The sequence below is a fragment of the Ursus arctos genome, unplaced genomic scaffold, assembly GCF_023065955.2.
Source record: "Ursus arctos isolate Adak ecotype North America unplaced genomic scaffold, UrsArc2.0 scaffold_1, whole genome shotgun sequence".
NCBI lineage: Eukaryota > Metazoa > Chordata > Mammalia > Carnivora > Ursidae > Ursus > Ursus arctos.
Window position 1 is genome coordinate 40,540,974 of NW_026622763.1, and position 12,983 is coordinate 40,553,956.

Below are 12,983 nucleotides of genomic sequence, written 5' to 3' on the forward strand. Positions count from 1 at the left end.
ATTTACCAAAATTTATTTTTGAATATGACATAGGGGAGAGAGATTGTAGACATAAGATAGAATGCTGGATATGCTGAAATACAGCTTTCTTGTTTTTTTGCAGTAGTAATTTTTAAGCATTCAGAAGCATTGGGGACAAACCCTATTCTATATAACTTGAGTTTAACTTTTTACTCCTATTTGATGTTTCATAACAACAAACTTTTCTTACTAAAATATGAACATTTAAGCAATAGCCTTCAATTACTGATACACTACTCGAAAAGTTTGAAAGCTGTCGAGATGTCCACTTAAACTCTATCAGGATATTAAAAATACTTAGACAGATTTACTTTTTGGTAAACTCTAAAAATTTGGAAGTAGAAGACTTGGTTCAAAAATGAGGTGAATTTTAGGGGCACCTGGTGGCTCAGTCGGTTAAGCATCTGCCTTCAGCTCAGGTCATGATCTCAGGGTCCTGGGTGCTAGGATTGAGTCCTGAGCAGGGAGCCTGCTTCTCCCTCTCCCTCTGCCTGCATGCACTCTTTCTTCTCTCTCTCAAATAAATAAAATATTTAAAAAGATGAGGTGAGTTTTAACTAATTCAAGAGGACAACTTTCTAAGATACATAACATTAATGTGAAATACTGTTATTTCAGAAATCAAAATGAAAATAATGTACATATATACATATACCAATAGAGCCCCAACGTAACACTTCTGTTTTAAAAATCAGTTCCAACGCATAAACATACCTGTTGCTTCATAATCTTTATTTGTTCTTTTTGCTTTCTCTTCTCCTCAGCAGCCATTATTGCTATGGTGAAAAACCAGAGCACAGATATCATCAGCAAAGGAATGAAGAAGACAAGCTTCCTATGAATTCCCCAAAACTTACTCTTCATGTTTATGTTTTCATTTAAATCACCCACCTTGCTGTTTTTTAGCTTCTTTGGCAACCCGAGCCTGTTCCTGCTTTTGAAGTTTTCTCAAAAGCTTTATTTGCGCTGCTTGTCTGGCTATTTCTGAAACACACAAAATTTCAAGAAATATTATTAACAACTTAGCATAACTGCTAACCAAAAACAGTAACTGTGTAAAACTGCTATCATCATGAAGGACTTAATTTTTAAGAAAATTGCCTAAGGTGAGATACCAACTGGGAGAATGGTGTGGCAGAATTTCAGGTCCACTTCCCCTAGAAACTGCCACATTACTTCACCAAATATGATCCCATATACAGAACTACACAAAAATGATATTTCTTTTAATCCTCTTCATAGCCGCCCATCTAAGTACATTTTTTCACATTCCATGTAATCCCCACTTTTTAGGAAAATAGCTGTTAATATGCAAAAATAGTGCTTTAGCTTCGGTCTTAAAAATAACAGAATATATAAAAAGGAAAAAGAATCCAAAATACAACAAATAGAAAGCCTCTAAAACTCAGTATCTCAATCAGCTATATAAATGGTAATGTTTCTGATTCCAGTGACATTTTCACTTAAAAGGAGAGGGTCTAAATCTCCTAAAGCAAAAGAGTACAGAACGTCAGTGAGTTTCAAAGACAACCTAGTCCTCATAAGTTTTAAGGACAAATGTATGAAGCTGGGATAGACTGACATAATTAAAATGGTCCCAACTGTTCATTCTTCCCTCTCTCCATGTCATTTGCAATGTGACTTTGTAGCTCCTCACATCAAGAGGTAAAATATATTTTCTTGTCCCTTGATGCTGAGTTCAGCCATATGATCTCCCTTGGCCAACAGGATGTTAGCAGTTGTGATGCAATTAGAAGTTTGAAAATATACTTGTACTCTCTCTACTTTTACTCTTGTGCCTTGTCCTTTACTATAAGGACATGTTTGGGCTTGGCTGCTGAAGGCTGGGCCACGTGGAGTCAGTCAACTTCACATATGTGAACAAGCTCAGCCAAGATCAGCAGAGCTGCCTAATTTCCTTCCAGCTGCTTCCATCTGTGCAACAGTTAATGCCTAGTGTTGTACATCACTGAAGTTTTGTGGCTGGCTGTTTCCCAGAATTACTGTGGCAGTAGGTAACTGATGGAGAAAGCATGTAATGTCATGCTTTCTTCTGCTAGCAAACTTGGTCAGAATACTTTTAACTATAAAAGTGGTGTATCATACTATCACTCATCAAATACCACCTTACATTAGACATTATTTTAAGCTTTGTAGCAGATGAGTTTTAAGAAATCTATATATTATATTCAATAATGAATATGATTGGTTAACACCAAATTACTTGAGCTTTACTAATAATTTCCACCATTTATTAAACTTTTGTATTAAATTTACATGAACTCGTTTAATCTTTGTAACAATCTTATGAGATAGGCAACATTATGCCCAGTTTCCGGATGAAATAACTGAGGCTCACAAAGATAAATATAAATATAAGCCAAGATATAAATCCAGGTCCTTTTGACTTCACAGTCTATATGCTACTAGTTCTAAGAACTTTTAAGAAAAGTTGAATACGTTGAGATTTTATATAAGAACCTAACCCTTTGTCCTTGACAGCTGAGGTAACCTTGGTTACCATGGCTGATTTTCTACCAACAAGTCTTTAAACAAGGAGATGGGATGTAAAGGGTCTAATTTTATTTAGTAAACAGGAATTGTTAATGAAAGATGAAATGGAAGATGATGCTAAAATATATCTTTAATCCTCCAATAATTTTCAACACTAGATTATAAGCATCACCAAAAATTTCTGAGCCACATAAAAGGGATCTTCTGTTCACTAAACACCCTGGGAAATAAAAATCTATAAACGAGTTTGTAGATTCAGCAAACTCCAATGATAATACACCTGAAGGGTACTGTTCTCACCTATGATAGTACCAGATGACTATTTTTCTAACTATTTTTCTAACATTTAAGAACTGAAAGCTTTCACTGAACTCTACTATAAAGACCGAAGTCTGCTTAAAATCTAAAGATGTGTCAAGTGGTTAAAAAAAATGTGTCCTAGAAAATGCGGCATAGATATGATCTTTTGTTTCCTACTAAACTGATGGTCTCAAATAGAAGTCTGGCTTATAATAAAGAAATGCTATATTTAGGTGTGTATTTGTGTATGAATGTATTGGCCAACTTTAAGCCCCACACAAGTACACAATAATTTTTATTTTTAAACCCTTAGGACAGAAGGTCATTTAAAAGTTCAACTCATATCTTTTTACTTTAGCAAGGAGGATAAAATTCTTATAATCATTAAAAATTCACATAGCTTAAACTTTATATTACAAGTAGTTGGAAAATGTTTTTAAAAGTTAGAAACACCCTGGAGGAAGTAGAATGAGTTAGAAGACCTGGAAAATTCACTCACAGTCTGAGAAATAAACTGCTCCCAACAGCTTCTCATTTATTTAGTTTATAGTTGCTGAATACAGTATCTATTATAACTAACTTTTGAAATATCAATTTGGAAAATATATTTTATGGATTAAGAAACTACCTATTTAAATTTCAAAAATAAAAGTTTATTTTTGAAACAGTTTACCCACATGATTAGGGATATTTTAGATATACCACATTTCTTTGATACTAAGATGCATTTTTAAATAGAGTCTGAAATCAGAATGTGTCTGACAATTGGCAGCACTTTTCTTTCTCAGTGGTGTATCTTAAAATAATGGTGCATTTCAATGACTATAGCATCTCAGATTCTATGATATATGAAATGGAGAGGTACTATCTTATATCTTAGAAAATTTAAGGTATTAACAATATTGGCAAGTTTATTTATTAGGTTAAAAATGTTTTTCGTATTGAAACCCTCTCAAATTCTTATCTTTATTCTCTTGAGAAATTAGAGAGCTCTCATTTCATAATGCTTGGATGTACAAAGTTTGCATTTATTTTACTGTTCTGAACTTGTCTTCAAATTAAATCCAGTTTTTCAGTCTGTTGAGGCCTACTAGGATAATAAAACAGAAACTTCTAGAATCCCCTCAGATAACCCCCTGTTAATGTAGAAGCCTTTTTAGAAGTAAAAGGGTGATAAAGTGATTCATTCCTTTCTTCCCAAGAAAAAACATGCATGTTTACCATATATGCTTCTAAATATTAATAATATTTATTTACTGTTAAATATTTAACATTTATATAACATGTTGAGAAAAAACATGTACATAATCAGGTCAAAGGTAATAGAACTTGCAAAATGCAACATAACACAACAAGGGAGATCTATTACCAGAATACAACCCAATTTGAAATCTAGAGGGAGAAAAAACATTTGGGTAAAAGTTAAATGATCAGCTTCTCTATTAAAAATAAAATCTGTTAATTTTACATATATATAGTTGCCATTTTAGATACTAAGTATTAATAGTATTTGTATTAGATATGCAAGATATGCATGAAGAGCCCATGCTTTGGGTATCAGTTAATTTTAAGCTTTCTTATTTTAGGCAAACAATGTATACTCATCACTATTATATATTCATCAGAAAAGCCAGTGGATTATTGACATATTAATCTTAAAAACTCATCATTTATAGCTATATCTGTTAATAACTTCTTTTCAGCCCTTACTAGTAACTATTCGGGGGAGATGAAAGTCTTAACAGAAACCAGATAAAATAGCATAACAATTTCACAAATGGGGTGCCTGGCTAGCTCAGCTGGAAGAGCATGCAGCTCTTCATCTTGGGGTCGTGAGTTTGAGCCCCATATTGGGTGTAGAGATCACTTAAATTAATAAATAAATAAACTAAAAAAAATTCACTAACATACAAAGGCAGAGAAACACTTATATGACATTAAGTCATATGCCAGGCAGTTAATTCATATGCTAAGAGTGGAAATATGAATTAGTGCAACTTTTTTGGAGACAATATTTGCCTGCTATCTACCAAAATTGAAAACGCACATACCCTTTGATTCAAAGATTCTATCTCTACAATATACTATGGATAACTATACCCATAAAAGGATATGAATAAATGTGTAATATCTCTTTACTGCAGGACTGTTTGTGACGGCAAGATTGGGAAACAGCTCAAATAGTCATTAAAAAAGACTGATTAAATGAATGGTAGAGCCATACATGGTTCATCACTTACTATTCAGCTATCAAATGCATAAGGCTGATTTTTAAGTGCAGATACAGAAAGACGTTCAAGATAAATTAAGTAGAAAAAAGCAAGCTCAATAGGATGTACACTATAAGTCCATTTATTTTAGAAATGAAAAAGGATATATATAATACAACACATTATACATGTGTATGTACACATATACTGTATCATACGACTGTGTGTGTGTATATAGGACTGTGTGTACACATTTCTGGATTTATAAAAAACTGTTAATAATGATACCACTCATGAGTGTCTTTTATTTTAAAGTGAGTGAGAATGAGTGTCTCTTTACCGTGAAGCATTCTGTTCTATGAGTTTTTGTTGTGGATGTCTGTTTTATAATAAAAACAAAGCAGCAACAAAGAAGTCAATATTATGATGGTATTTACAATAAGTGGAAATAAGTAAAGCTTTTTCTCCAGAAAAAAAAACATGAGAAGTAAAATCCTATTAGTCTTTTAAGTCAATTTTTATTATTAAACCTTTATTTTATATTGACATATATGTTTATATATATACTTGTGATTATAAGACACCAACACATGTTTTGATGCATATTCAGATAGCCTTATGAGGCTTCACATTTCTAACTCATAACAGAACTATTTCATTTTAGTCAGCTTTCTCTGTGTCAGACATAGCATGGGAACTTCATGTTGATAATTTATGTGTAGTTTTGAGTTATAATACATTTGAGGTTATTATGAGCACTTTGTGCTTGGTACGTAACACTTTCTAGTGATCTTAAAATAAATACTTTTTTATTTAAATCTATTAGTTGGCCATTTTGAAAATATATGTGATATATCCAGACTACAGAAGAACTCAAACTAAAAAGACTGGGGTTACTTACCAGTAATTGGAGTTCTCTGACTGAAAATTTACTCCACAGATCCACATATTTTGGAGTGATTCCCTTGTACCACCTCAAGGAATCGGGAGCTGTTAAAATGAGAATTTCCAGAATGTTGGCACAACCTTAAGGCATGTGCCAAGTGCTGGCTGATTCCCTTTCTGTGCAAGCCTTAAAAGCTTATCCCCCACCTTTGTAGTTCTAAACACACAGGATATGATGTGTTTATGAGTATGGCTCTTGAAAGGAGCTTACCTAATCAAAGAACTCCAGTTACCAGTGGGATTCCTTATTTTCTCATTTTTATTGTAACAGAAATATCTACTTTTTAGAAAGTGAGAGCAGTATCAATCATTCGTAAGTCAAAAACATGAGAGACAGACTTTTTTAGTATGATTATTACAGTGTTGTATATATTATATTTCTTACCTTGAGCTTGCAATTTTCTCAGCAATTTGGCATCTGTGTTATCTAGAAACTCAGCACTTCCCACATTTGGAGGTCGACCCTTCCGACGTCTCATCCTGGATTCCTCTCTTGCTCGTTGTCTATCTGGATTTGGTGGTCTTCCTCTACGGCCTTCCATTGCCCTGATACGGGGAATGACATCCTCTTCTTTCAAAAGACACCACTGCATTCCCTTTTAATTAACATTTTATAGAAATAATATATAAAAAACAAAATAAACACACGTGATCAACAGATCAGAAAATTCTAGGTCAATTCAGATATTTTGGAATTTATAAAAGCTAGTACAAACCTTAGGAATTTTATTTTTTAAATTAAATTTATATTTACAGTTGTTCATTGCCTTTGGCATATCTTTGGTATTCTTACTTTAATGACTTCGACTTTAAATACATAGAGAGATCTATAAACATATATTTATAAACATATATATCTATAAACACAGAGATATATCAATCACCATTTCTGAACTATAATGACCATAAAGTTGGCAGATATTTGAAAATAGTAGTTGTGTGAAGACACCCCTACAGATGGTTTTCATGTGTTATCAGTTCAACCAATCATGAAGCTATCCAAATAACAGAAGGAAGTTTCTCTTTATAGAAATATTATAGCTAATAAATCAAGAAGGAATGTAAAAGTTAGAATATCAACACTGTGCAATACCTGATGAATTCAGGATCTAAGCATTGAACTTGAATGGCTGGCAATCACCAGAAAATAGAGACAAATAGAGACATCAGCCTCCTGATGGAGGTTCACTTCATCACCTATAAATTAATCTTGCCCCTCCACCAAATAAATCAAGCCTAGATTTGATTAAGTCTGGACCTATTTACTGTAACTGTACAGGAGAAATAGGATAAGAAGTGTATGTTAAACTACACAGCAAAATCCAGTCTGTGGGAAATTCTACAAATTACCCAGTTTCTTCAACAAGAAAATTTTAAGAAGTTAAAAAAAAAAAAGGAACTGTAAAAAGATTAAAGGAGCCTTAAAAGATGTATCAAATACATTTTGTATTTGATACAAATACTTAGTAATATTTTCAGTTATAAGAAAGGCATCCTTTTAAAATAATCCAGATATTGATTCAAATAAACTTCAGATAATTATGATAAATAAAAAACGACTGAAACTGTGAACAATGCCTAACACTTGATGATACCCAGCAATGATCATCTTAAAGTGTAGTAATGGTACTCTTGGAGAAAACAAGAGCCTTATCTTCTAGAGATACACACTGAAAAATTTACAGATGAAGTAAGATGTATTAGATTTGCTTCAGCAAATTACGGAAGAGTAGAAGATGGAGGCATAAAACAATTGGCCATATGATAATTTCTAAAGCTGACGATGGGGTTACATGGTATATATTATATATTTGAGATTTCTCATTGTTAAGTCCCCACCAGGAACACATACCCTAGCATAATGCACTAGCATTATAGGAATAATCCTGCTCAGTACACAGATACAATCTGAGTCTGGTTTTTATTATCCTCCATAGGTCCAGCAAAACTAATACACTGTTATATTTCCTTATTTATTGTCCTTAGTAATATTTTCAGTTATAAGAAAGGCATCCTTTTAAAATAATCCTTCTAAAATAATTGTTTTATTATTTCTTACTTCTTTTTTTTAAGAGGTAATTTCTTTAGTATGAAGGTTTAGGATTTTTAAAATATGCTTTTTTCTCAAAAGAATCTTAAACTAGGAATTTAGCTTGAACCACTGTAGGCAATTCTGCAACCAAAAACAATAAAAACTTCTGGAGTTACATTATATGCCATGATTCCTAATCTCGGCCAGGAGTCTAAAAATGTCTCATTCAATGGGTACTAAAAATACAAATACTACTCTTGCTACCATAATGGATGATAGTTCCTTCCCATATTCCAAGCACTGTTTGTTCCAGTCATTTTCAATACATTATATACCTTAATCTTCACAACAGCTCTGAACAATAAGGTGAGTTTTATTGTTCCCACATGTCACCTGAGGGAATTCAGACCCAGTAAGGTTAAATAATTTCCTGAGGTACAGAGGCAACAAGGAACAGAACTATATTCAGAAACTGGGACTAACTCTAAAACCTGTGTTCTTAACCACTACATGTACTTAATTGATGTTACCAAGATGTTTTTATACTTGGTTAGTGGCTGATCACAATATTCAGCCACTGATCACAATATTTAGCCATGAAAGTATGGCCAAGATTATGTCACAGTAGGATTGTGTCAAAAAACCTAATGCATATAGTCCATGTTTTTGTGTTTAAAATAATATCTACACTAATTCTTCTCAGTAATTCTCATGTGAAAAATAATTTTAAAAGTTAATTCTGAAGAAAGTAAAAATTTTTTCCTGAGATTTCAAATGAAGTCAATAGGAACAATACTTCTACTAACTGCATTTTTATGCCCCAAGCCACTAAGAAGGAAGCCATCAAAACAATTTTATGTTCAACAGTATGGGAAGCTTTTGATTAGTTTAGGTTTTCATTTTTCTATTATGTTCTTAGGCACCAAGGCAGCATGCATCAAATAAGTTGAAAAATATAAAAGTGACATTCATGACACTTGGAGTAGAAGAGAGAGACTAAAAAAAGAGTCTGTAAAGGAATCTGCATTCAGTTTTTAAAGTATCTTATTAATAATAAAGTCAACTTTAGCCAAGATTTAAAGGGTTTTTTTAATTTGTCTTTTTTATCCAGTTACAATTTTTACATATTTACGTTTTATTCAGCTAGGAAAATATACCTGTGTCAAAAAAGGAATAGATTATGTTGGTGCCCAAAATTTACCAGACAAATACAGTGACATTATCATTTACGTTTTGCCCTTGGCATTATAAGTAAATACTTGCCAAGGGAACTGCATACATTGTGCTACATGTATAGTTTTCTGACTCCTGAATTTTAGAAAATGAGAAATGGACTGTTAGGAAAATCTGAAGCTTAAATTACAGCTTTAATTCACTGAGTAGTCAAAATAATTGTGAAGGGGAAAAAGAAGTAGTTCTCTCAATAAGCTTTTCCTCAGAAAAAGCAACAATTTATATCACCTGATTCATATGCTATAAGCTTTGTCAATCACAAATTATGCATTAAAAGAGAGTTAGATTATTATTTTTTCTTAAATTCTAAGACTAAGATAGTAAACCGTTCCTGAAAATAATCTTTCTTAACTAAGATTTGAAAGATGTGGACAAAAAGAAAACAGGTGATCAACATAATGGAAATGGTGACAGATCAGGTCTATTTTACCAGCATAATTCTGCTTTCGAGAGTGACTAATTTCAATCTTTAGCAATAAATACATACTACGGAGAGAAGAAAAAAAGATTGATGTTTTATTTCAGAAGACTGAACAAAATAATTAAGTAAATAAGTATATAATATATATACTGCAATGCACTATAAAAGTGTAATATAAGGCTGTCATGTATTATAAAAAGTTTCCACTACTTAAACATTTGTTGAAGACACCTACTTTGTACAAGGCATAGCAGTGTCTAAAGGTAAATGAGAATCTTCTTCCCAAAACGACCAACACTTTTCACTCGGGACCTCACGCTATTCCAATGCAGGTAATTTAAGGACCACATGACGAATAGTAATAAATTTGAAAAAGAGTTTAGAGTTTGGGACAAGAAGTTGTCTGAATTGTCCACTTAAAAAATAATGATGGTCTGAATTAGGGCTTGAGAATTAGAGCTAGAAAGGAAGGTGAATACATTGGTCTTTTAGGAGGGAGAACTACCTGGTTGTGAAGGAAAGAAGTCTGAATGGAGACCAGAAAGGTGATTAAAGTGTGAAGTGGTCTCTAGGTAACATGGAGAAGGGAAATGGTAGTGGGGTTTTCTTCCCAAAGTGAAGATACAGGATGGAAAAGTACTTGAGAAAACCTACAAATAAAATTTCTTGATCTCAGGTATTTTACATCTTAAACACTAAAGAGAACTTAAAAAAAAACCCACTTATTTCAAATGAATAATTTATCCAGAAATTCAAAAATTATATGAAATTTAAATATGACTTTGTATTTCAACATTTCTATTACTCTTCATAAATGATACTCTAAAGTACAGTTGAACATCTCATGAGCAACTGGCCTGTTTGCAATTTATCTTATAGACACTGAATTGTCCACCTAGGACCCTACATTTTACTGACAGCTAAGTCCATTTGTGGTTTGCCAGCAACATGTTCAGGTTTTAATGAAATGTATTCTCAAGTCTCATTCTTGCTTCAATTTGATATCATAGCTTGTCTTTATTTGTCTTTTGTTGATTCCATTTTGTTTGATTTTATATACTTGTAGGATGATTTATTTTAGGGGTAAAGAGTATGTAAGTAAAAGAAGTAAACCAGTCTGCCAAAAGTCAATTCACTGAGAAATCTATTCACCACGTTACTGAGTTTTTGTTTTTTAAGTTGAGTATCACCGAGACTTTGCCGCAGCAATATCAGCATGGATTTGCAGTCCTGGGCCATTAAGTGTCAATTTCCATTGTTAATACTTGAGATGTCTTATACCTTTCCAATGGTCAATGTTATGTAAGTGAATGGAGGAACCTCACTCATATTTTTCTGGATTGGGACCTGTTTCCCTATCCCAGTCCTTGCCTCTGGTAGTAAAATAGCTGAGGTGAATATTTTAAATCTGGATTAAGGTATTTGGTCTGGCAATTTTAGATCTGTTAGTCATTTGGTGAATTGATCATTTACCCAACTGATTTCTGGCTAGTTCTGGCTAGTTACTGCTCAAGTAAACAAAACTGATTTTTTTCATTACCTTTTCTTTGTAAGTATACTTTCAGAATCCTTTACTTCTAAAAATTAGTTAATTAAAAAGCCTTTTGAATGTCATACCTAAAAGGAAATTGATCTTAAAGACCTCCTAGGACATATACCCTTCACATTACAGATGAGGAAATTAAGGCCTAGAAAAGCAGGCTTCAGTTTTTCAAAGTAACATAGGATACTGAATTACCTTGCCAGGAGTCTAAGAAAAATCTTAGGGCACAAGGAAAGTGAGAGCATCAAATATTTTTGATAGAACTTCCCATTTTAAGAAAAACACTGAAGATAATATCATGAGAAAAATCAAAATTTTGTTGAATTTCCTTACGCCTATTTCATAATTTAGCATTATGTCTATTTTTAGCCACTTTACAGTGCCAGAGATAGGTAGTGAGAGTTTTATGTACCACGAACTTTAAAGCATTAGGGATTCTTAATCTACTGTAATCACAGTTTATTAATACCATTTACTGAATAGCATTTCAAAGATGTGAAAGAGTAAGATTATCTATGCTGGAGAGATGGGTGTCACTTACTAAAAACCATTGAGAAAGATGGGGTTTGATATAATTATTCCACAATGCAGGCCATGCTTTCTAGTTACTCACAGTAGGTTACCTTTAAGAGCCATGACCTTCAAATATCTCTTTAGCTCCACACTTGGATTCATACAGTTGGCCTCCCAGTAGAGGCCCTTGCCTAGCCATCGAAAATCCTACCTGGTAGATTAGTGACATAAATTTTCAGTATTTTAGATTTCTGGTACTGATCTTTCATGTTCTCAGTGTCCATATATGCCCACAGCTATGTTGCATTAGGTGTGACAGTTAACAGCAGAGTTGAATTAGAACCCTGGTTGTTGACTCCCAATCTTTCGTTCCTTACTTATATGAAATAATTAGCAGCATTACAATCTTGCCGGAGACCGAGTGTTGTCTGCTTTATTGTGAAGTCTCCCTATATTCCTTACTAACAAAATCCTGATTTTTGCTGGACAGCATTGTGCTTAGTGTTTTATCTTCTCTAAGCCAGTGATCATAACTTTTATGTTTTTTGTACTCTTCAGTTTCTCTACAAACACTAGTTTTGTTTTGTTTTTTCAAAGCCAGGCTTTCAAGTTCATTTCTGTAGTTTTGAAATGTGGTCACAGTTTTCTTTATGGAAAATGACTTTAGGGAAAATTTATCTGGGGGAAAAATGCCTGGCACATTAAGTATTTGCCACAAATATTTATTGATTAAATGACTATGAAAAGGGGGACTTTTCAGTAAGAACTATAAATATTTTTCTTTTCTCATGGCCTTAGGCCATTAAAGAGAAAAAAACAATCTTTTTTAAAAACATATAACTCAAGTAGAAAAGGCAGCATTTTCTAAGTCACTTTTAACTTGTTTTTTCTTTGCATCTTACCTTTTCTTTGTTTTTCTATCCTGAATACAGTAAACATTCAAGAGTCTATGCTTATGAACTTACTGGTTGAAAAAATAAACTCAATTATTACATTTATGCTTAAATGTTTTCTTCTCTACAATTCACAAAAAATACTTTTCAAAGTAGACAATTACATATTTCAACATAATCTTTGTCATTAATAATTTATCTTGTAGCCTTCATATATTCCTAATAAAAATGTGAATACCTTTTTACCCAAATATCTTATTTAGGTAAATAAAAATAACCTTATATTTACCAAAATATGTTGAGCTCATCCTTACTTTCTATTATTCTGACACCCAAAACCAAAATAAAATGAAAACAA

General features: G+C 32.6%; 1 protein-coding gene across 32 annotated transcripts in view; it reads right to left on the reverse strand.

Annotated features, from left to right (window-relative positions):
• BAZ2B (bromodomain adjacent to zinc finger domain 2B) overlaps window positions 1-12,983 on the reverse strand; it is a 398,115-nt gene that overhangs the window by 71,123 nt on the left and 314,009 nt on the right. For all 32 annotated transcript variants that reach the window (XM_026492708.4, XM_057317991.1, XM_057317996.1 and 29 more), the window contains 3 exons: window positions 6,376-6,586; window positions 913-1,005; window positions 736-797 (listed from right to left, as the gene is read on the reverse strand). In XM_026492708.4, the coding sequence (XP_026348493.1) occupies window positions 736-797; window positions 913-1,005; window positions 6,376-6,586 (366 nt within the window). The remainder of the gene's footprint in view (window positions 1-735; window positions 798-912; window positions 1,006-6,375; window positions 6,587-12,983) is intronic.